Raw genomic sequence first — 24,243 nt, forward strand, 5'->3', positions numbered from 1 at the left:
AATGGGGCAGAAATAATTACAGGATACTTTAATACGAGTATTCAATTGATATTGGGTTTTGTCGCATTACTTTACAAAACCTTTGTTTAAGAGTAGGCCAAGAAGGTAGACCTTTATGTTCACTTAACTCTAGGATTCTCTAGCTTCGTTTGTTAGAATTTTCTTCTTTCGTCTTTTGTTTTATGTTCTCAAAACAAAAACATTAATAAATAATCTAAAACACAAAATGCTCAAAACTGAGTTCGCCTTTATATCACATCCGAACATTTTTTAAAACCAAAAACAAGAAACACCCATCAAAACACATTTACAAACATTACCACTGTGCCACTAGAGAAGGAAAGAAAAAGTGTTTCTTGTGTTGCTTCAATTCCATATTTGACTCTGGCCTCCAGCAGACCATAACATCATGTAAGTCACCCCGCAATTGTTCATCATTTACAAGCCTTGACTAAGGGTGTATTATCCTCCTATACAATAATTCACACTCTGGAATATTGCTAAAGATTGAGAATTGTGGTATACTCAAAAGATTCGTGGAAAAAGCAGCCTAAAATTGGTATGTTAAAAGAGATTAAAAAAAAAAAAAGTTGCAATTTAAAGTCACGAATTCATGAGAACCACCTTTTCATACCCTTGGCTGCCTTGAGCTTCATCACAAGTTCCTCACGCCGAGCTTCTACCTCGGCGTATTGGAGGCTCATGTGCAGATAGCGCTCGCGGATGTCTATTAACTCTGCCTCTAGTGATGAATTTGTGCGTCCACTACTTTCTTTTGCCCCTATTTCATCTTCAGCTGTTGATTTTCTAGCAGCATGTGCATGGCCGTTTTGGCCCTCAGACAACAACCTGCAGGAGTCCGGTTAGACTGAAGAACACAAGTACTAAAATAAAGTGAAAAATTTGCATGCTAATGCTACAAGGCATATGCTATTTTATCAAAATTGAAAAACTTACAGTTCTTCTATTTTTATTTCTTGCTGAACAGTCAGATTTCAACCTCAGACTCCTAGACTATGATGCTTCCAGTTAAAGTTTGTTTCATTTTTTTACTATGCAATACTTAGTTGTGTGAAGTATGTAAATGTAGACATCTGCCTCCCCTCCCCTCCCCTCCCCTCCCCAGAAAAGAAATGGGATGTACTATGGTTATGGTTTAATGATTTCAAAAATAATTACCAATCGTCCAATATAACCGAATTAGCTCCAGCATATTGATGGTTCTATCATACCTTGTTCACTCAATCGCTCAACTAAGATAATAGTCACATTTAGAAAATCAACATTGTATTGTCTGACTTTCTTTTTGAAGGGAAATCGTTGGTTTAATTTTAAACCTTTATATATATGTATGCATGTTTTTATGTATAGATGAACACACATATGTATGCGTGTGTATATGTATACATGTGTGTGTGTGTGTGATTGATTGACTTTGGTGGCTTTGATTGCAAACTACAACTAAAGAAATATTAATTCACTGTGAAGGAAAACTTGAAAAATAAAAGTTTTGAGCTTATTTATGTGATTAATTGGCTTGTGGCGCAATGTAAAGACAACTTGCTATTGTGAGAATTTTCCTTATCTTACATCTAATGCGAGTATTTCCACAGAAGGTGGTAAGATGGTGTCTTGAATAGTAACAAATTGGAGACCCCCTTAACATAAATAGGCACTCCACAAATTCAACCCTCCTCGCAACAATGAAACCCTTGGTCAAGAAAAAAGTACAAGCAAGGAATTGAGCTGCCAACGCGCGAAAGCCATTGCTTGTTGGGAGATAGGAGGAAAGGTCAAGCTAATAGCTAAAAATAATATTTATTATTAAATATTATTAATAGTAATAGCTGCAAGACCAAAACAGTGTGCAAAGGCTTTTTCCAGCTCAGCAGGAATAAATGTACTTTATGTGCTCAATTGGGAGAAAATTTTTGAATTAGATTGCACTAAAAAAATAAGCTCATGAGCTTAGTCTTATTTCACTGCCAAGAAAAGAAAGAAGACTTCCATCTCCAAGTTCAATCAAGATGTAGCTTGCTTCTTTTTGGGTGTGAAGCAGTGTCAAACCAAAATATCCAACAAGCGTTAGCTAGACACAACCCAACACAAAGAACAGACCAGCAGCACATAGTTAAAACAGAGAAAAACACACCAAAACAAGAACCCTCATATGGCATTTCGTTTAGTAGGCCAACAAAAGGCTATTTCAATCTAGGAAACAGCAGCAAACTCGAAAAGATCGCTTTTTGAAGCGTTCGTCGGTAACACAAGTCAAGCCCCCTCGGTTGCGCTCGTTGAGGGACTTAACCCTTTTTTTTTTCTATGAAAGCAAGTGAGTGAAAGTGTTCTAAATTCTGCCTTATTCCCTTCCATGAAATCTAGAAACCCTTCAAGAGAGTCAATCTTAAGAGCTGTGATCAACTTGAAGCTTGAAAATGTGAAAGGCTGAAGTTGATAACAATGAACTTTCCTAGTTTTGTCATTGCTTTATAGAACAAAAAGATACAATCAAATTTAGGCCTCTCCTCTTCTGAAAACCATATTTTCATGCTGCTAAATTGGTTATAATTAACAATAAGAACCTAATGGCATACAAGGGACTTAAAATGGAAGAAATTTATTTATCTTGTTGGCCACTTTTAAATGAAGGTTTTGCATTATAAACCAGTACAAGCATATACGGAGGATACCAAGCATAAAAAATTGCACATAAGTGTTTTGAATGCGTAATGTGCTCCACTTACCTGTCAACCTGAGCTTTATACATGTTATTTGCTTCCATAGCCTTAGCCAGTTCATTCTCAAGCAACTGAACCTTTGAAGCAGGATCATCTCCAACAGCATGAGGACTTCCCTCAAGAATCTCATGGCCACTATCATCCTTTTCAAGAATTAAGAAAAAGACAAATGAAAGCTTGAAAGAGTTGGCTGAAATAGTTCATGCTAAAAGGATTCTTATGCACTTAGATATTATAATGCAGATATTGACGATATGCATGACCAAAGAGATAAGAAATATCTTTTGGAAACAGTAGCTATAGAAACAGAATTGAATAAAACGAACATCAGATGTCTTACCTCTCTTTGATGTTGGTTGTTATGAATCCTATGTTGCTCTTTTAAAAGTTCTTGTACTTTACCATTCTTCGAGGCTTGTCTCCTTTTAACATCACGATGCTGACTAGAGTTCTTCGCCATGTCATTCTTCTAAATCAGTACACAAGGGAAAGAGTTAACTAGTAAGTTTAGATATTGAATATTACCGTGCAATTAGAGAAGTAACTGACACTAACCTTTGAGAGCTTCATATCTTCATGGACAGGAGTAACTTTGGTATTGGTTTTAGAAAAACTAGAAATCTTCATAGTGCTGGACTCCCTTTGATTCTGCTTTCCTTCCTTCATCAACTTTAATTCTTCTTCAAGGGCTTGAGCTCTTGTTATGCACTGATCTCTCTCCTCCTCAAGCAGTTGTATCTTCCGCTGATATTGGCTGTTTAGTTTCCTGATCTGGCTGAGCTCATTTTCTAACGTGACTTTGCAGTCCTCTAATTCAGACATGGCTTTCTGCAATGCAGAGATCTTCTCAACGAGTAAATTCTTCCCTGCCTTCAGATCTTCACATTCCCCAGATATTAAATGCAGTGAAGCTTCCAGTTTCTCTTTTTCATACATGGTTCCATTAAGCTCATTCTTAAGAGCCAAAACTTCATCACAAAGATGTGTCATATTCTGCAACTGAACCTTCAAATTATCAGATTTTTCTGCAAGTTGTTGCCTTTCATATTCAGAAACTTTAAGCTTTAGTTCAAGACCATTCACAGTGGTTTTAAATTTTGCTTCATCTGATTTGTAGTTCTCCAACAGCTTCAACACTTCCTCATTCTCCGCCATCAGCATTTCCTGGTTTTGTTTAGAAGCATCAAGCTCATCCATCAGGCTTTGCAGCTTTGAGTCAGATTCTATTCGCCTGATATTGAGTTCATTCTCAATCCATTTCAGCTCCAATTGAGATTCGTGAAGAGCAGATTCCAGATTAGCCTTATCTGCCCGTAAACCAGATATTTCAAGCACAGCATCAGAAGCTATTCTTTCTTTTTCTTCATGATTTGCAGAAAGTTGCTTTGTTAGGTGGTTTACCTCTTGTTGAAGGTTCTCAACTTCAATTTTTTTCTCCAAATACATCCTATTTAATAAGCCTCCTTCCACAATAAGTTTTTCTTTGTGTCTTTTGTTTTCATCAAGAAGTGCTTCTAATTCTGAAGTAAGGCTTTTCTCTTTTGAGGAAATTTCTTCCAGCATTGAAGAAAGACTTTCTTCTAAGATTTCAACTCTTTTGGAGCTGTCAGCAAAATTTCTCTCTGATTTTCTCAACTTTTCCTCCAAGAGGGAACAATGCACGTTCCACTCCAATTTTTGCTTCCTCAACTCTCCATTTGATTTCTGAAGATTACTGCATTCTTCGATGAGACTCTCAGCTGTAGCTTTTAACTTTGGATTGGCTCTTCTAAGATCTTCACATTCTTCTTGAGCTTCTGACCACCAGTGTTGCATGTCCTGTAACTTTTCTTTCATACACACCTTTTCAGAATCTATCTCAATTCTTAGTCTAGTGATCTCATCGTGGAGGCTTTGAACATGAGATTTGGAATTCTCTAGTTCCAATTGATAGGTCTCCCTCTCATCTGTCAAATATTCTAGTTGATCTTCCAAACCAGATATGTGCGCTGACAACTGTACATTTTCTTGTTTAAGATCTGATATGCGGAGCTCCAGTTCATATTTTCCATGTTCTAGCTCTGAAGATTTTCTTTCAAGAATCTTATTGGCAGAAACATGGGAATCCAAGCTGCCGCTGAGTGCCATTAAATCATTTCGCAAATCATCTAAGCATTTAGACGTGATATCACTTTCTCTCTGCATGACTCCCATTTGTTCCTCTAGCTGAATTTTTTCCTTTTGAAGATTAGAGACCTTAGCCTCTAATTCGCTCCGGCACTGTCTAAGCACTCCAATCTCCTCTTCTTTAGACTGCAATATAGACTCCAGTTTTGCAGTCTCAGAATTTTTTTGACTCAATTCCTTACCCAGTTCTGTGACTTTAACTTCCATTTCCATGTTCAGACGCTCAAGTTCTTGAATTGAAATATCGTCATTATCTTCAGCCTCCCTGAAATTTCTCCTCATTAACTTGTCTTCCAGAAGGTGTATTTGGGATTTATGTTCGCTGACTTCAGACTCAAAGCTGGTAAAAGATTTATCTAAAAGCTCATGGGGTATAAGATCAAAAGGAGTGCCTCCCACCATGGAATTCTTTGTTGCTTCCTTAAGCTTGAATAAAAGCTCTAGGTTTTCATCTGTCAGCTCATTGCAATCCCTTTCTAGCTCCTGCACTTTTTCTTTCAATACCTCGATTTCCCTTATCATATTCGAATCACCTTCATTTATGGACCCAATTTCTGGAAAATGTCTTCCTTTGAGAGACTCAGATAACTTTGCATTTGAACTGATGATTTCTTCTTCTTTGGCATACAACTTACGTTTGTATTCTGCCTCAATTTCAAATAGGGTTTGGTTGCTCAGACTCCCTTCATTCCCTATTTGATGATTTTTATTCTCCAATGCTTGTTCCAGCAGTTGCACCTTATCTTGCAAATTCCTTTCTGATTCCTGCAATTGCTGTAGCTGGAGCAATAAATTTCTGTTTTCCTCTTTATTTACTTGGATAAAGTTTTCATTATCACCGAATTGTGAGTGCGGTGCTGAAAGATTCTCTATCTCAATCTTCAGCTTTTCTATGGTCTCTTCCAGCTCCTGAAGAATAGAAACAAGCTCAAGGTTTGATGCTTGACTCCTCTGCAACTGCAGAGCCAAATCGGCATTGGACTCTTTCTGAAACTTCAGTTCATCTTGTAGTTCCTTTTGAATATAGGATACACCTTCATCTTGAAAGGATGAATCCTTGGTTGCTATTTGTTGCACCATTGGCTTCTCTGGTGAAAATTTCAATTGTTCTACTTCATTCTTCAAACCATCAAGTTCTGCATATGCTGCTGAAAGCTCAATGTTTAGATTTTCTTGGTTTTTGGACTGATTGGAGAATTCCTTCCTCAGAATATCCAAATCAAGCATGAGCTTGCGGGCATTCCTCTCCCACATCTTAGCTTCTGCACGAAGCTCATCAATTGTTTCTTGTGCAGCGTCCTTAAGGTTTTTAGGAGAGCCAGCTGGTTTCAAAGATGATGTTACAAATTCTTTCAAACTATCCTGGGAATGATTTTGTGAACCCATTAGCTGTGAAGTAAATGATGAATGACTTGATTTAAAAGGATCACCAACAGGATTAGAGCCAGTATGTACACTATTTTGGGAGCTGACCGATTCTTGTCTTCCAATCAGACCATGCCCATCACTAATTAATGGGGAGCACATTTCCCTCGTTATGGAACCCTCCCTTGAGTCATTGCTGTGATATGAACCCGATGCAGAGAAACTTGTTTCCTACAGTGAAGCGAGGAGATAATGTTAGTTTTACGGTAACAAGGGCTGGTTAAGAGTAGTAAATGCACATAAATATCCACAGGATGTGTAGTATACAAATCAAATAAAATACTCTTCTAATGTACAAGAAACTCTTGATTGCTAGTGGTAAAATAAAATGCAACTTTATGCAAAACTGAATTTAATCAAACAGAGCAGAATTTTAAGCTGACTTCCAAGTTAGTTTTCAAAATAACAATCTGCATAGATATTTTTAAGACACAGAAGGTATAAAGGAGGGACTTAATGGAAGGTAAGGTGTTGAAGGCTAGAGACTAGTGTTTTAAGCCTAAGAGAGAATGGATTTGGATCCAACTTAACTAGTGAAAGGAAAAGGCTTTTGGGTTATCTTTTAGGCCCAAATTGCGCTAGAGTTACAGGAATTCATGAAAATCACCGCAGTCTCAGATTATCTCTCTCATGTCTAATAATGCACAATAACTGAAGATGTCATGGTGACATGATTAAATATATCATAACCAAAAAAGTGCTTTAATCAATTTAGAAAAAAAAAAAAAAAAACCCACACTGCATGCAATGCATGCTTCATCATAATTTGTGTTAAAAGCAAAACATCAGAGGAAACAAGTTAGTATAAGAACTATAATTTATTGATGAGCAAAGGTTGAAATGCTGATATGTTTAATGTTTAACAACATAGAAATATAGCCACTTTTGAGTGGAAATGTAATCATACCCTGCTCCCAGGTTCTCCTGGGTGTGAGGTAGAGCCCAAATCTTTGCTAGAGGAAGATCCAGCACTCCTTGCAAATGTACTTCCAGACCCATCTGACTTAGAGTCCAGATCATGATAGTTTGCTTCCTGGTCTTCTTCCATATGGAAATTACTCTCTTTTGATCCTTCACCCCTGAAAAAATGAGTAGTAAATCTCCATAACCGAACAGAAGGTTAAAGGTTTAATGCAATGTTGAAGAACATCCACCATAGAATTCAAACCTGAGATTTGTTCTTGGTGTGAGGCAGTGAATTTTTACCTGCAAAACAGATATGTAAAGAAAACTGTTTGAAGCCACATTTTTTATAGTGCAATAGCAAACTAGATAAGCCCAAGCTTTTCTACTAAAATGGAAGGAAAGCCACTGCAAATTCTGAATGGAAGGGAAGAGATATAAGGGAAGGAAACATGAGCTCTCAACCAAGTACAAGAACTTTACGTCCCTCCCTGCTGTGCGTGCATATGTAATAATTAATTTGTACCCTTTTAAATTTTAAACTGACTTAACATAAATGTAAAACTGATGTTCCTTCAACCAGCCAATCATCTGGTCCTCACTAGAAATAATAAATCATCTTAGTGCATTCCCATTTTTTCACTTGATTGAAGCTATCTCTATATATTTTTCAAGTTAGACCTCTCAACTATTAAAACATCTTCATTTTAACAATGATCATATTATGGGAGATGCTGTTTCTCGACTACCTTGCATTCCACACCATAAAGCATATCAGGCCTGTAGCCATCTTAACAGAGTTTTCCCTTTGATAGTACCCCTCTTGCACACAGCAAGCCATAAATGTATCATACTGACAAATAAGCCCAAACAAATCTAGAAGAAACAGGGCTGATCCTCTCAGAAAGCATATCAGGTCATCCAACTTGCAGAAGTTTTACATTTATTAGATATTACTCATCTATCACACACCAATGCAGTGGTGTCATACCATTGACAAACCCAAGCAATCCTAGGAAATAGCATTCTTTGTTTTCTCATTAGTTTAGCCAGCCATAAACTGAAAAACTTATTTCAATCTTCTCTTCTGGCTGTCAACCATCAATAAAAACATAATAAAGCTTTCTATTTGGTGATTGATCAGAAAGTATGAGGTGATTGATTCATAACATATAAACATAGCAAACATAACCGAGGAAGCAAAAATCTTTGGTTTGAGGGAGAGGCAGATCTTAAATGAACAAAGTATTATCCATACCATCCCATAAAGATCGCTAAACATGTCAAACAGATAGCTGCACATATATTTCTCTTACAAAATAAACAGAAATACAGTATCATGAAGCATCCTTGGCCATCCCACTACACGAATGATGGAAAACCATATTTCAAAGGGATATAGGTGAAGAGTTACGACCTTCATATAGCTTCATATAGAGGTATGACAAAGTTGACTAAATCTGAAATTTTGAAGAAGCTTTATGTCAATTGCATTAAAACAAGATGATGCTATCATTATAAAGACATAAAATATCTCTCCCCAAAGTGGGCAAAAGATCACATAGGATAATAAAAAGGCCCTAATAATTTCAATGAGTGTGGCAAAGTCAAAACAAACACCAAGAAATAAATAGCATAAAATTATAAAACTCACTTGAAAAATTGTCCCATAATTGCACTTTTTCAATAGCAGCGAAACTGGAACAGGAGCATTTGAACTCATATAGCCTGTCATATTGACTGTGGCCTCTCCAAGGATGCCAGATCTAGCTGAACCCTACAGTAAGAAAGTCATTACTAGTAGAATGTGTAAGCCAATGGAGTTCAGGCATGCAAGAAGCACATTCTTAGCAGAAAAAATATATAAAAAACGATTAAAAAAAAGAAATATAAGAAGCATATTCAAATTTTATTCAGAGACTAGAAAATCAGCAAAGAGAAGATGTCATGTATATTACATCCTCATTCAGGGAAAAAAAAAGGAAAGAAGAAAACGGTTAACAGACACAGAAACAGTGTGAGGTGGCAACAACAATACCGCGGAGACCACAAGCTTGAAGAAACAATCTTGTAGCTCCTTTGAAGAGTCATCCTGTGAAACCCATATAGATTCTGACAGAGTATCTGTCCATTGACAACTTCCATTTTGCACCAGTGCTTTGCCTGACTTTGCAATTGTTTTCCCAGTTTCCACAGAGACAATAGATACAAGCAGCTTGTCCCAGCCTTTCGGTACCTTTTACCACAAAATTAGTAGTAAGCAAATATGGGACTATTGACTAAAGACCCTTCAAAAGCTTGTTTATGGCTCAACTGAACGAAACATTTACCAGACTAATTTGAAAAGGCAGTAGTTAAGATAAATTGAATGGAAAAAATAAAAAAAGGAAAACAACAACCACAACTGCAATATTCAAAAGGTTTGGAGTGCATATCAAATCTGATGTGATGCATGTATTGCGGTAAGACCCCTCTTAGAGAAGATGCTGTTATGGTAAAAGCCATCCAGAGAGTTTCAGCCTCTCATTGATCTCCCTTACCCTTTTAATAATAAAAATAAATAAAAAATTATGTGATCCATGATACTCATTCATAGTAAAAATAATTTCCTCCTGTCTGACAAATGAATGGCAATTTTATCCTTGATGGTGCTCAGTTTCTCCAAAATTAACTCGTACTAGTTGCATGATCTTTTCAATAGTAATGATCTTCCAGTTACGTGATTGATGTTTCAAACTGCAAAGAACATTGGAATTATAACCCTGTGTAAATTCAAAGGTTATTTAAATCATGACCCTTGAAAAAGACTTTGTTTATCTACCACCAAAAAATATATATATATTTAAAAATATAGAAAGAAATGTGGTCAGTTAGCATTTTTATCTTTTGAAGAAAGAAGATGTATTGCTATCGCTACGCTGAAATCAAAGTCCCCCAATTTCAAAAGTCACGCAACATCATGTCTTTCCTAAGAAAGCTCCAAGCCAAGTTTTATCCACAAAACCTAATAAACCCATATAAAAACTAACTTAGACTCAAAGAAAATAAACCTAAATATTCATAATCGCCTAACAATTCTATACTCAAGACTCGATTACAAAAATTGAATATATGAATAAATATTGAATGACAATTTCAGCCCCTAGTAGGTGAGGGAATGAAGACTCACACTGAAGCTTCCAATCAGAACAAAGAACAAGCACAACATGTGGGTAGCAATCACTATTTATGACTTGGACCTAAATCTACACAATGGCAATAAAAACCCACTTCCTAGATCCTTTTTCAGAGTTTGAATACAATAATCAACGACAAAAGTTAAAGACTGATAATTGCATCCGCAATTTGCTAGAGCCTACACCCAACCTTCATAAAAGTTTCCTTGCATCCCTAAGCATCTCACTGTTCATCTCAAGAACTGACAAATACCCTTTAATTCAAATCTCCCATAATAACTGTTACCAACCGTAACAACTGTTACCATCAAAGAATTTCTTATTCTTTATCTAATTATAATAAATGGTATCAATTATACGCCATTGTTCTATTATTTCATAAGCCCAGAACATACATTTGTAAAGATCATTTGCATTTTGAGCAAACATACATACAACATATCTGATTCGAACAATGCACCAACGTACAATCCATTCGAAAGCAAAAACAAAAAATAAGTTTGTACCCAATGAATCATGGAACGGAATAGAAGTTTACCTGGAGGGCCTTAAAGCGGGAGAGCTTGAAATCCACTCTGTCCCCTGATTTGGCATGCCTGTTCTTGTGGTGTAGCCTGAACATTTTCTTCTCATTCACTCACTCTCTCACCGATTCAAACATGTAAAATTCAACACCACCACAACCACCATTATCATTCACTACCAACCAAAGAGAGAGAGAGAGAGAGAGAAAGAGAGAGAGCGTTAGCTAGCTGGTCATTGTTGCGAAGGGTGTTATTTTATTTTCCTTGGTTTGGCGTTTCATAGAGAACAGTGCGAGAGAGAGAGAGAGAGAACGAAGTTCGTATCTGAAAACGGCCACTAGAGCTGTTAAACTGAGCGCAGAGAGGCCCGCCTACGGCACATAAGACCACGACATGTCATGACTCAATGGATTGAGTGGTATAATTCCTTTTACACTTCTTTGATAATAACAAAGCAATACACCTTTCCACTGAAGATTACGAGGCAAACTAGATCTTTCTTATATATATATATACACTTCCTCGACGCCATCGACGTTTCGATATATTCCACCATCTTTTTCCTGTTCTTCTTCTCTTCATCTGTCAACTTATATTACTTTAATTTTTTTTTAAAAAAAAAATATATATTACTTTAATTTTAGGAATAAATCTAAGAGAAATGTTACGCCTTACACTTATTTTATTATACCAACTTCACTTCGATACCATGACATGGACCCAATGGAAGTAAAATGTTATATTTTTCTTTAAGTAATTATTCAACTCGTAATGATAGTCGGTGAAAAGTGAATGTGATCAAATGACATGTCATTCAAAGTGAAATAAGTGTGATAAATAATTGTGAAAAGTAACATTACTCAAGTCCAATGTGTTTATCAAAATATATTTTGAATTGAAAAATGTTATTTATTAAACTGATATACACGAATGTCATATAACTACAATGATGTGACAATAAAAATCAGAAATTGAGTTTTTTTTTTTTTTTCTTTTACAAAGTTCTTATATATCCAAACTAATTTTTAATGTCATAGCATCCTAATTATATTTTATTGGACATGTTGCTACCTCTACAAAAATTGTCACCTATATATTTTTACGATTTCAACATATATTTTAAAACAAATAAAATAAAAATAAAAAGGGGTTGGTAAAAAAGAAATCCTTCTAAGTTCTAACCACTTTCAAATTTTACTAACGCTAATTAAGCATTATTAGCAGTCTCACCAAATTTTACTCACTAAAATAACTAAAAGTATATTTTTCTCTATTTTAACTATTCATTTTTTTAGAGCATCCCCAACAGCCTTACTATTTTAACAATTTCCTTTCACTATTCTATTTAAATATTCTTTTTCAAAGATTTGTTTATTATTTCTTTAACTATTAAAGGAGGGGAGAGAAACCAAAAAAGAAAAAGAAAAAAGGAGAGCGTGTGAGAAACCTTTTTTTTTTATTCGTTTGGTGAGCGACTCACTCACTAATTTTTTTTTTTTTGTTGGTCAAATTGGTGAGGCTAAAAATGAAGGTTTTAAGGCTTTTTTAGTTTTGGTAAGGCTGCAAATAGTGCTCTAAGACGTTATTGGGTTATCCGACATCCCACTCATTATAGACTTCTTCTTTTTTTCCAACTACCCATTATAGACTTTAATCCCATACAAATCACAATGCATGTATACCTTAATTTAAAATCTCAATAATACTTGGACAAAATTAATCCCTAAACTTGATAAACAAATCGTGTACAAATAAACGTACATTATAAACAAGAATGCAGTCACGAGAGTATAAGCATGCATCACCATGCCATCTTTATTTATTTACATGCCATATAAGCAAGAACTACAATTACAGAAATTTATTTATTTACATCTCTTAATACAAATTATAATGATATATAGAAATCATAACAACATAATCAAGGAACAAATGTCTTTGAACTGAGCTGCATTGAGGCTTAATTAATAGTTGCTGCATCTCTTGCTCAAGTCTGCCATGGAAGCTGCAAATATATATAGACATGTAAACTTAAGATGAGAATAAAACAAGTGAAAAATACTGGATTACAATAGAAAAATAAACAAACAATATTAACGATAGATTGATATTGGAATGTTAAAGAATGCGATCTTACCAGCTACTTCATTTCTGGGCTATTTTTCTAGGAGTTGAATAGTCTGTATATGAGCAATCCTGGACCGATCTTCCTCTTTGCATTTTCTTATCAATTCAGGGCAATCTCCAATGTTCAATTCTCTTAGCTCAGTGAGAAGACCCATCCTTTCCGGAAGAGATGACAAGTTGGAGCAACCAAAAATCTCAAGTGTGTGAAGTGATTCTAGACTTGGTAGCCACTCTGGCAAGGCTGTAAGATTCTCACAAGTTGAAATATGCAGGCACTGTAAAGTGTTAGCATATCTTTGGAGCCATGGCGGCAAAACCTCCAGCTTTGGTAAATTACAAATCTTCATTTTTTTAAGGCTCAACTTGGCGTTCCAATTGTCTTGTGCTCCCGTCAAACTAAGCTCTTTACAACCCTCAATTGCCAGGGTCTCTAAGGCAGTTAGGTATTTGATATCATGTGTCAAAGATGTCAACTTTTCACAATTTGTAACAACCAATGTCCGAAGGCTAGTAAGGCTCCCGTCCATCGATATCCCTTGAAACAAAGATTCTAGTTTCGGACACCCCGAAATAGCCAAAAACCGAAGAGAATTCAAGAAGCATACATCATTCTCAAACAAGTGTATGTAAGTTGTTGTTACCGTCAAATACCTAAGACGGATCATCTTTGTTGTATCTTTGGGCAACCGCTCAAGTCGCTCACACCCATGAAGTAGCAAAGTTTGCAAATTGTACAGATTGCAAATGGAATGAGGAAGTTTCTTGATACTGCCATTCCAAGCTAGGCTCAAATATCTCAAATGCTTCAAAGTATCGATAGAGCTTGACAACACCTCAAACGATGATAAGCTTAAGTCAAGCACCCGCAAGCACTTGAATTTCAAGATGCATTCTTCAACTAAGGTCGACACTTGTTGCTCGATTGGGAACAGAGCGGTCCGCACACCACTACTTAACTTGTAAAAGTAACTTGGAACTTGTCGACCATTTTGTAAAAATGACAAATGACGAGCTGTTCTAGGAATATTTTGGGTGTAGAAGTTGACTATTGAACACTCTTCTTCAGCAACCTTGAGTGCAAGGTCATGGACAAGATCGTGCATTTTAAACCTATACCTGTAGTACCATAGTTCATTCTCAACATTTTCGAAGAAAGATCTCGACCACAACTCCTTGAAATACACGTCGCCAACATCTTCCAACTCTTGACTATTGAGTGTTTTGTTAAGGAGTCCATGTGCCATCCAAAATGAAATCAACTCACCACTATCGAATTCTTGATCCTTTGGGAAAAGAGAACAGAAAGCAAAGCATTGCTTCAAGTGAGATGACATTTGATCGTAACTTAGTTTTAATGCAGGTAAAATATCATCCTCCTGTTGTTCTAATTTCCATATCTCATTATCTCTCACAAATTGCCACTCTCGTTCACCAAGCTTTGAGAAAAGTAGACTGCCTAAAGTCCTTAGTGCCAATGGAACTCCTTTGCATTTTTCCACAATTTCTTTTCCAATTTCTAAGAGGTTTGGATATTTTTTGTCTTCCCCATCCTTAAATGCAAATTTTCTAAACAAAGACAAAGAATCCTTTTCGGATAAACCTTTTAAATTGTGTGTGGAAACTGTGCCCATAATGGAAGCAACCTTATTACTACGTGTTGTCACCAAAATTTTACTTCCTTCAGAACAACCAAGTAACAAATCTCTCAATTCCATCCATTTATTACGATCTTCATTCCAAACATCATCCAAGACAAGTAAAAATCTCTTATTCCTCAATTTTTCTCTCAAGTTGGTTTGCAACTCATTTAGAGTACTCAACTTTTCATCAGTTCTAACACCTACTTCTGCAATGATTTCTCTTATCAATTTAGTAACATCAAAATCCTCAGACACATATACCCACATTCTCAATTCAAAATGCTCAGCTACACGTTTATCATTGTACGCCAACTTAGCAAGTGTGGTCTTCCCTATCCCTCCTAATCCAACTATAGAAATTACATTGACATTATTTCTATTAGCATCATGTTTCATCAAAAGATCTGTTATATTTTTTTGATCATTTTCCCTACCAATGACATTTGAAGGAGGAACATATGAGTGTGTCATGCCCCTCCTCCGGTGCATGACATACCTATCTTCAACTCGTTCAACGAGATTAAATTTATCCTTTTCAGCTGTAATCTTACCCAACCTCTCCCTAATGTTCTTGATTTTGTGACCCAGTTGAGAACGAAATGCAAGGGCAGGAAAACATGAAAAGAAATCACATACCTTTCTACTAGTGCTCCCATATGTTGTGACCACTTGCTTCCTTAAAACTTGGCACTCAACTTCATCCAACACATCCTCGGCATCATAAAATATATCTTTGAGCTGTCTTAGCCAGATGCTCAGCGCCCAATTGTTAGCTTGCTTCTCTTCAGCATCCAAGAGCACGGCTTTAATGGTTGTCACAGTGGCCTCAAGTTCTGTCAGCTCGCTTTTGATGTCCAGAACCAAGCGGAGCTCTTCGTGAACAAGGGATCCTAGCTTCTCCAAGATCTTTTGTGCAATGCCAGAGGCAAGTTCAGTCATGTTGTTGAGTTGATGGAGATTGGAGAGGAAGTTATTGGAATTGGAATGAGAGTTTGGGGGCTTGTGAGTTGTGAAGATGGTGATCGATCGAACTAGTTTTATAGATAGTCTTGATTCCATGTGTTTTCACCAAGTATGCAGCTTGGTTAATTCAAGTATATATTCCTTTTTCTACTTCATAAAAATGCAATCAAAAGCTTTGGAGTGTTGTAAATGGGTGCTTCTTTATTCTCCTTTTGTCTCACTCATTCTTTTCTACTTGTTTTTTTTTTTTTCCTTTCTATTTATTATCATATTCTTATTCTTTATCCTCCTTTTGTCTCACTCATTCTTTTGCGCCAGAGTTAAAGAATTTTTTATTATTTATCTAATTATAATAAATAGTATAATTATATGCCATTGTTCTATTATTTCATAAGCCCAGAACATTCATTTGTAAAGATCATTTGCATTTTGAGCAAACATAATCTGATTCGAACAATGCACCAACGTACAATCCATTCGAAAGCAAAAACAAAAAATAAGTTTGTACCCATTGAATCTTGGAACGGAATAGAAGTTTACCTGGAGGGCCTTAAAGCGGGAGAGCTTGCAATCCACTGTGTCCCCTGATTTGGCATGCCTGTTCTTGTGGTGTAGCCTGAACATTTTCTTCTCATTCACTCACTCTCGTACCGATTCAAACATGTAAAATTCAACACCACCACAACCACCACCATCATTCACTACCAACCAAAGAGAGAGAGAGAGAGTTAGCTAGCTGGTCATTGTTGCGAAGGGTGTTATTTTATTTTCCTTGGTTTGGCGTTTCATAGAGAACAATGCGAGAGAGAGAGAGAGAGAGAGAGAGAGATAGAGAAGTTCGTATCTGAAAAAGGCCACTAGAGCTATTAAACTGAGCGCAGAGAGGCCCGCCTACGGCACAAAAGGCCACGACATGTCAGGACTCGATGGATTGAGCGGTATAATTCCTTTTACACTTCTTTGATAATAACAAAGCAATACACCTTTAAAGCGGTAAAGAATGAAATTAACTTCTATTATTGTTCATTCCTTTACAAAAGCAAAGAGGAACAAAAAAAATTGTAAATACTTTTAGAAAAAATGCTATAATTAGTCTACAATTCTTTTACAACTTGCTGACATGATTGGGGTTTAGAGTCTGACATTGTGTTTATTTTTCTTATTTTTCATCACGTTAGCAAAGTAAGATAGTAGTGCGATAAAAGTATAAATTCTCATAATTCACTCACAGTGCAAGCTCATACAACTAACTGCTGAATAGAATAGAAAGGTCTAGGAAAGTATAGAATAAAGTCTCGAAGAAACTGACAATTATACAACTTTCAGCTTATGTAAATTCTTCTTTCAAGTAATCGGGGCCAGGCTTAAAGGGGTCAGATTCCTCGTATGCCTCTGGTCGGAAAAACCCAACATCATTAATACGGTTGCTGAGCACATGAAGGATGGCTTTTTTCCTGCCTCCATACTCGTCCCGGTTGTTCTCAACATATTCATTGGCCTCGGCAGCCACCTCATTCACAAAATCAAAGCGGTTATCCTCTGATAGCAACAATCTTTCAATGTCCATTGTCAACACCTTTCCTGTTTCCTTTATCTTCCTCACCTGCTCCTCAAGAAAGGGAATCCGCTCCATTTTGTAGCGCAACATGTCATCCTTCTTCGTCTGAAACAAAGAAACAGTACACATGAGCATGGTGTCAGAGAAGGTTTGCCCATAACATAATCACCATGATTACTTTCTTGGAAAGGACTCTCAATGGTGATTCAATTGCAATTTTGTTCTTGAACAGATAAACAGCAATGCATAAGAAGCAGTGGGAAAACTGCTCGCCAAGTACCTTTCCTTGGCTTTAAATACTTAACACATTGGGATTGGGCAGAATATACAAGAGGTCTTTATTTGGGTTATAGGGGAGAGACAAAACAAGCATACTACTTCATTGGCCAATTCCATCTTGGGAAAAAAGATAAGAGATCAGATGCTTTGTTCCAAACCTAAAGTAGTAGGTCAATCCAATTAAGAGTGTATTTGGCACTACGATTTCGCAAGCCTAGAGTGCCATTTTAAAGCAAATTGCATAGAAAAATGCCCATTTCCTTCTGGTGGGGTGTTTGAACTCTATAAGAGCAGCATCCATACTCGAACTTGCCATAAAGTCCACATAAAAGTTTCATTCCCATAACTTATTTTGAATCTGAAAATGTTATGAACACGCCATGTGCTTTGTTCTATCCAGCATGTATGCTGAAATACCTACCCACCCATTTCTGAACACACGAACAGGCCATATACTAAGCCACCCAAAATTCTTCACAATAGTAGGAATAAGAGATAAGCAGCATGAATTGCATTCGGCAATAAAATGTGTCTAACCATATACCAAGCAGGAGCAAGAGAAAACTCTATGAATGGCCGAAATCTTTTATCTAATGCTTGCTTCTTTGTTGCACTATAGATTTACTCCACCTCCGAATCATTACTTATTTTCGCCGATTCAGACTGTCTTTAAACCGCAAAAAATTCAACTTCACCTTCTAGATAAGCGTTTCTCTTGTATAGTTCCTATGTATTGTGCTTTGCACTTTTAATGATATTTCAATTACTTATAAAAATTAAATAAAAAACTGCAAATTCTACTCCTTTACAAACAATTAGCACTACCCATTGATTTTAACACTCAATGTCACTACCAATAGATACTATTTCCTAGCACAGTCAAAGTTATTCATGCACCAAATTGACAAAAAAGAAAGTAAATAATAATAATTATAAAATTAAAACATGAATACCATTTACTTCATTAGTCATACCATCTTTCCCCTTAAGAAATTCTAATCGCCTCCTCTTTTTCAAAACATTCCTTCTATTTGTACTATTGCTATCAACAAATTGGAAAAGAAAAAATTAATTAAACAAATAAATTCGTAGATTATATAGCAAAAAATAAGGGGCTTTTCTTGGTACCAATTTCCTTCGCCGCCACACTCGCCTGCCACGGCCGTCCTTTTGTATTTGAGATATTACCTGCCAACGATTTGTACACTACATTAAAATAATTATATATAAATAAATAAATAAAAACTAATTTTACCCTAATTCCCAAAACAAATAATTCGCACAGAGCTTCGAAATGCAATATTAACCTGTGCGCGAACAGAGCAGCTCGGCCCCCATTGATTCCTAGCTCTTATCTCAATCCTCTGCATTTCAAAAAAAAAAACATTTACGGTATGAATATGGTGCAACAAAATAAGTTATCAATTTCCTGTTTGGTTCCCAAGAAAAAAATAAAATAAAAAAAATGGAGAGATTCATAGAAAGTAAAATAAGATTTCGAGTTTTATATTGTTACTTACTTCATTAATTCAATACTAAAAGTTTATGTTCGATAAGTTTTCTCGAGAAACAAACAGAAAAGTTTTCCAGGAAAGCGAGAGAGAGAGAGAAAATCACAGGTGAAGCCGAAGAGAGACAGAAGGGCAGTGTGGAAATCGCCATCTGTGCTATCCGCGTTACCGTGTTCCCCTTTTACTTTTGCCTTGAGCCTTTCTTTGCTTTTACTCGGCGAGAATGCCACCAAATCCTTGGGTAAACTACGAGAATACCATCGCTTGTTGGGCTCGAGTGCTTTACCTGTAAGTTAACGTGGCAAACCTGACCCGATCGTGGTACTCCCAATCAATTCTTTAATCAATTATTATTAAAATAAAAAATTTAATAATTAATTAAAACTGTTACATTAATATCGTAGAATAGTTATAAAAATAAAGTATGAAATATAAAATTATTCTTTAAAAAAAAAATATTTGGTGTATCCACATAGTGAATATCAACATTTTACCCTTTAACACTAGCTTTCAAATATTTATATAAATATATATTAAATGAACTATTGAGTAATTTTTAGTCATAAGTTTTGTTACCAAGTGTTCCTAAAACGCGTTTGGTTCTAACAAAATGACATTTAAAATCCACGACTAAAAATCATCTAACATAAGACCCAAATCGATTCCTAGCTTTATCAACCGCAATCACCCAAAATCAAAGCGATAGAACTTTGTCAACAAAGCAATAGTCCTTACAAAATACACACTCGGTTTTCCTAAAGAAAACACCCCAAAATACTCTTCGATTCTAGTGAAAAATCATCACAGAAATACTCCCCATTTGGCCACAAGAACTCCTAGCAATTCAGCTAACACAACAAGAAATCCTTAAATTAAACTAAGGAAATTCTAGTGATTACCTAACGTGGCAATTCTAGGTTGCGGGTTTGCTGCCACATCGCCGGAGACCCAGCCACCACGGTACACCCTTCTCTTCCCCCAATCTCAGCTCTCTCTCAACTCTCGGGTCTCTCTCTCTCTCTAACACCGGCCCTCTCTCTCAATCTCTCTCTCAAGTCTAGTCTAGGCAAGGGGAAAACAACCTCTCTTTCTCTTCTCCTCTCCTCTTTCTCTTTCTCTCTCTTTCTCGCGGTCCCCCTCTCCCTCTCGTTCTCTTTGTTTCGCACCGTAGGGAATTTTTGGAATATTGATAGGATTTAATAAAAAATCCTAATGGATTGGTGAAATTAAAAAAATTAAAAAAAAAAAAAAATTGAAAAACAATTGAAAGATGGATATACTAAATTAATACTTTTCAAAGTTTAAAAATATGATTACAAAAGTAGTGAAACATGAAGGTGGTAAATGAAGTTTTTCCTAGTAACGGGCCTCAACTTATTGAGAGACGTGAAGTAATAGTTTGGACACAACAATTGTTCAAAGAAATTAATAATACTTCAATCCGACAAAATCCCTAAACTTGATAAAAATTAAATATTATAAACAAGAATGTAGTCGCGAGAATATAAGCATTACCATCTTAATTTATTTTTAAATGCCATATATAGTAAGAACTAAAATTACAGCAGTTTATTTATTTACATCTCTTAATACAAATTATAATGATCGAAATGTTTACAACATAATCAAGGAACAAGTATCTTTGAACTGAGCTGCATTGAGGCTTAATAGTTGCTGCATCTCTTGCTAAAAGTCATGCCATGGAAGCTGCAAATTAATATAAATAGACATGTAAACTTAAGATGATAATAAAACAAGTGAAAAAAATACATGATTACAAAAGGAAAATAAAACAAATAACTTAAATAAACAAATAGTATTAATGCGATTGATATTGAAATGATAGAGAATACAATCTTAATTACCAGCTACTTCTTCAGTTTGGGCCAGTCGAAACGTGGGTATACGAGCAGTGAGATGATCCATCTGCTTCCGAAGAGTGAACAATTTGGGGCAGTTAAAAACCTCAAGCGTGTGAAGTGATTTCAGACTTGGTAACCACTCCGGCAAGGCCATGAGGTTCCTACAACATGAAATTTTTAGAAATTGCAAAGTGCTAGCAGATCCTTGGAGCCATTGCGGCAAAACCTCCAACTTTGGTAATTCTTCAATCTCCAAATATCGAAGGCTCAACTTGAGATCCTGATTGTCTTCTCCTCCCGTCAAACTTAGCTCTTTACAATCATCAATTACAAGGGTCTTTAAGGTAGTCAGGTTGGTAAGGCACCCGTCCATCCCTCGAAACAAAACTTCTAGTTTCGGACAGTGAGATATATGCAAAAACTGAAGAGAATTCAAGTAGCATTTACCATTTTCAAACAAGCATGTGTAAGTTGTTGTTACTGTCAAATGCCTAAGGCTGATCATCTTCATTGTATCTCTCGGCAACCGCTCAAGACTCGAACATCCATGAAGTAGTAAAGTCTGCCAATTGTATAGCTTGCAAATGGAATGAGGAAGTTTCTTGATGTTGACATTTCCAGCTAAGTTTAGATATCTCAAATGTTTCAAAGTACTGATAAAGCTTGACAACACCTCAAAAGATGAATGACTTAAGTCAAGCGCCCGCAAGCACTTGAATCTCGAGATGCATGCTTCAACTAAGGCCGGCTCTTGTTGTTTGGTTTGGAACAAAGTGGTCCGCACACCACGACTTAACTTGTAAAAGTAATGTGGAACTTGTTGACAATTATGTGAAAATGACAAATGGCGAACTGTTCCAGCAATGTTTTGGGTGTGAGTGTCGACTATTGAACACTCTTCTTGTGCAACCTTGAGTGCAAGATCATGGACGAGATCGTGCATCTTAAACCTATAGCACCAGGAGAAATTAGTAACATCATGGAAGAAAGATTTGGACCACAACTCTCTGATATACATGTCACCAACATCTTCCAACCTTATATTTTGACTATTATGAAGGAGTCCATGTGCCATCCAAAATGCAATCAATTGCTCACTATCGAATTCATGATCCTTAGGGAAAAGAGAACAAAAAACAAAGCATTGCTTCAAGTGAGATGACATTTGATCATAACTTAGTTTTAATGCAGGTAAAATATCACCCTCCTTTTGCTCTAATTTCCATATCCCGTTGTCTCTCACAAATTTCCATTCCCGTTCATCAACCTTTGAAAAAAGTAAGCTGCCTAAAGTCCTTATTGCCAATGGAACTCCTTTACATTTTTCCACAATTTCTTTTCCAATTTCTAAGAGGTTTGGATATTTTTTGTCTTCCCCTTCTTTAAATGCATATTTCACAAACAAAGACATACAATCCTTTTCGGATAAACCCTTTAAATCATATGTGGAAACAGTGCCCATAATGGAGGCAACCTTATTACCACGTGTTGTCACTAAAATTCTACTTCCTTTGGAACCATCAAGTAGCAAATCTCTCAATTCAATCCATTTATTAAGATCTTCATTCCAAACATCATCCAAGACGAGTAAAAATCTCTTATTCTTTAACTTTTCTCTCAACTTGGTTTGCAACTCATTTATACTCAACTTTTCATCAATTCTAACACCAGATTCCGCAAGAATTTCTCTTATTAACCTAATAACATCAAAATCCTCAGATACGCAAACCCACATTCTCAATTCAAAATGCTTAGCTACAAGTTTATCATCGTATGCCAACTTAGCAATTGTGGTCTTCCCCATCCCTCCAATACCAACAATAGGAATTACATTGACATTTCTATTAGCATCTGGGTGCAACAAAAGCTGTATTATCTTTTTTTTATCATTCTCCCTACCAATGACTTCTGAAGGACGAACAAATGAGTGGGACATGTCCCTTCTCACATACACGACATGTCTATCTTCAACTCGTTCAACAAGATTAAATTTATCCTTATCAGCTACAATGTTGTCTAACCTCTCCCTAATGTTCTTGATTTTGTGACCCAGTTGAAAACGAAATGCAAGGTCGCTACAACATGAAAAGTAATCACATACCTCCTTGCTAGAGCACCCATGTGTTCTGACCACTTGCTTCCTTAAAACTTCGCACTCAACTCCATCCAGCACATCCTCGGCATCATAAAATATGTCTTTGAGCAGCCTTAGCCAAATGCTCAGCGCATGATTGCTAGATTGCTTCTCTTCAGCATCCAAGAGCACGGCTTTAATGGTTGTCATGGTGCCCTGAAGGTCTGTCAGCTTGCTTTTGATGTCCAATACCAACCGGAGCTCTTCATGAACAAGGTATCCTAGCTTCCCCAAGATATTTTCTGCGATGGTAGAGGCAAATTCAGCCATGTTTGGTGACTTGGTGGAGAGGCCAGAAGCTATTGGTTGTTTGTTTCTTTGTTAAATTGGGATTAGTGTTTTGGGGGTTTGTGAGTTGTGAAGATGGAGAACTAATTATCAAGCATTTTATAGGTAGTCGATCTTTTGGCTCCATGTGTTTCACGAAGTATATATGCAGCTTGGGTTAATTCAAGTATATATTCCTTTTTCTATTTCATAAAGGATGCAATCAAAAGCTTTGGAGTGCAAGTGGGTGCTTCTTTATTCTCCTTTTGTCTCAATTATTCTTTAGTACATATTTTTTTCTGTTTATTATCATATTCTTTTGCTTTATTTGGAAGGTGTTTTTTATGTTTTGATTTGAATTTTTATTTTTTTAGATATCATAGAAAGTTGAAAGTGTTTTTAGTATGAACCATGCACATTTGAGAAAGTGTTTTTTGTGGGTCTATTTATGAAAATTATTTGGCAAGTAAGGAATCAAAGACACCTGAAAAATAAGGAAGCGGCTATGCAACCAACTCTAAATAAGATAAAGGTAGCTGCATAGCTACACTTCTTTGTATTCTTGTTTTTATAAATTTGTAAGGAATATGTATGTTAATTAGTCTTCATTCTAATGTAAAGAATAAGTGTTTCTTTTCTCAAAATATTCCTATAAGAAGGTTTGGAAAGTTTTCGAAAAAGTGGGTTATGTTTTGCTTTCTTTCTTCTTCTATTTTTTTTTTTTTTTAAAAAAAAAAAAAAACAAAAAGGTTGTGTTCTGTTTTTTAAGAACATTCCGACTGAGCTGCGGGTCACCAGCGAAAGAAGGAGAAAGCCATGGGAATGGTTCCAGCCAGCACTTAGCTGGGGAGCCTGGGAGGCTCTTAACTATCAAATAGTGTTTTTGCCTCAAAGAAATGAAATATAGGGAGGGGAAAAATAATGAAGAGATATCTTTTGAGAGGGAATCATACTTGAGTTGTAATAAAGA

General features: G+C 36.1%; 4 protein-coding genes across 6 annotated transcripts; all 4 read right to left on the reverse strand.

Annotated features, from left to right (window-relative positions):
• Positions 1-227: 227 nt before the first annotated feature.
• LOC132191310 (putative WEB family protein At1g65010, chloroplastic) lies at positions 228-11,382 on the reverse strand. Of its 2 annotated transcripts, none has more exons than XM_059606260.1 (9): positions 10,947-11,382; positions 9,271-9,468; positions 8,887-9,009; positions 7,498-7,535; positions 7,237-7,408; positions 3,294-6,500; positions 3,079-3,204; positions 2,745-2,881; positions 228-849 (listed from the first exon to the last, which is right to left on the reverse strand). In XM_059606260.1, the coding sequence occupies exons 1-9, from the start codon at positions 11,028-11,030 to the stop codon at positions 612-614; spliced, it is 4,323 nt and encodes a 1,440-aa protein (XP_059462243.1). In that variant the 5' UTR covers positions 11,031-11,382; the 3' UTR covers positions 228-611. The 2 variants fall into 2 exon arrangements, with proteins under 2 accessions (XP_059462243.1, XP_059462242.1); XM_059606259.1 differs by having other exon boundaries at positions 3,079-3,207.
• Positions 11,383-13,566: 2,184 nt separating this feature from the next.
• LOC132191597 (disease resistance protein RGA2-like) lies at positions 13,567-15,638 on the reverse strand. Its single transcript, XM_059606688.1, has 2 exons — positions 13,711-15,638; positions 13,567-13,609 (listed from the first exon to the last, which is right to left on the reverse strand). The coding sequence occupies exons 1-2, from the start codon at positions 15,636-15,638 to the stop codon at positions 13,567-13,569; spliced, it is 1,971 nt and encodes a 656-aa protein (XP_059462671.1).
• Positions 15,639-16,856: 1,218 nt separating this feature from the next.
• On the reverse strand, positions 16,857-19,282 carry LOC132192167 (protein PLASTID TRANSCRIPTIONALLY ACTIVE 7-like). 2 transcript variants are annotated; one of them, XM_059607419.1, is made up of 4 exons: positions 19,117-19,282; positions 18,807-18,863; positions 18,628-18,705; positions 16,857-17,325 (listed from the first exon to the last, which is right to left on the reverse strand). In XM_059607419.1, exons 1-4 carry the CDS (start codon positions 19,159-19,161, stop codon positions 16,990-16,992), a joined length of 516 nt encoding a protein of 171 aa, XP_059463402.1. In that variant the 5' UTR covers positions 19,162-19,282; the 3' UTR covers positions 16,857-16,989. The 2 variants fall into 2 exon arrangements, with proteins under 2 accessions (XP_059463402.1, XP_059463403.1); XM_059607420.1 differs by having other exon boundaries at positions 18,628-18,687; positions 19,117-19,274.
• A 1,913-nt stretch (positions 19,283-21,195) lies between these two features.
• LOC132191598 (putative disease resistance protein RGA4) lies at positions 21,196-23,276 on the reverse strand. The gene is made up of 2 exons (XM_059606689.1): positions 21,416-23,276; positions 21,196-21,293 (listed from the first exon to the last, which is right to left on the reverse strand). Exons 1-2 carry the CDS (start codon positions 23,274-23,276, stop codon positions 21,196-21,198), a joined length of 1,959 nt encoding a protein of 652 aa, XP_059462672.1.
• Positions 23,277-24,243: the final 967 nt, after the last annotated feature.

The sequence above is a fragment of the Corylus avellana genome, chromosome ca9 (genome assembly GCF_901000735.1).
Source record: "Corylus avellana chromosome ca9, CavTom2PMs-1.0".
Classification (NCBI taxonomy): domain Eukaryota; kingdom Viridiplantae; phylum Streptophyta; class Magnoliopsida; order Fagales; family Betulaceae; genus Corylus; species Corylus avellana.

What these genes read in the sequence shown, in the direction of transcription:
- LOC132191597 (XM_059606688.1), bottom strand. Translation starts at nt 15,638, where the DNA reads ATGACTGAACTTGCCTCTGGCATTGCACAAAAGATCTTGGAGAAGCTA. An exon ending in ACAAAGATGATCCGTCTTAG is followed by an intron (nt 13,610 to 13,710) that starts GTATTTGACGGT and finishes GTCCGAAACTAG; the next exon opens with AATCTTTGTTTCAAGGGATA.
- LOC132192167 (XM_059607419.1), bottom strand. Translation starts at nt 19,161, where the DNA reads ATGGCGATTTCCACACTGCCCTTCTGTCTCTCTTCGGCTTCACCT. An exon ending in GTCTCTCTTCGGCTTCACCT is followed by an intron (nt 18,864 to 19,116) that starts GTGATTTTCTCT and finishes TTTGAAATGCAG; the next exon opens with AGGATTGAGATAAGAGCTAG. An exon ending in GCTGCTCTGTTCGCGCACAG is followed by an intron (nt 18,706 to 18,806) that starts GTTAATATTGCA and finishes ATTTTAATGTAG; the next exon opens with TGTACAAATCGTTGGCAGGT.
- LOC132191310 (XM_059606259.1), bottom strand. Translation starts at nt 11,030, where the DNA reads ATGTTCAGGCTACACCACAAGAACAGGCATGCCAAATCAGGGGACAGA. An exon ending in CCCGCTTTAAGGCCCTCCAG is followed by an intron (nt 9,469 to 10,946) that starts GTAAACTTCTAT and finishes TTGTGGTAAAAG; the next exon opens with GTACCGAAAGGCTGGGACAA. An exon ending in ACAACCAACATCAAAGAGAG is followed by an intron (nt 2,882 to 3,078) that starts GTAAGACATCTG and finishes ATTCTTGAAAAG; the next exon opens with GATGATAGTGGCCATGAGAT.
- LOC132191598 (XM_059606689.1), bottom strand. Translation starts at nt 23,276, where the DNA reads ATGGCTGAATTTGCCTCTACCATCGCAGAAAATATCTTGGGGAAGCTA. An exon ending in GACTTTACTACTTCATGGAT is followed by an intron (nt 21,294 to 21,415) that starts GTTCGAGTCTTG and finishes AATTCTCTTCAG; the next exon opens with TTTTTGCATATATCTCACTG.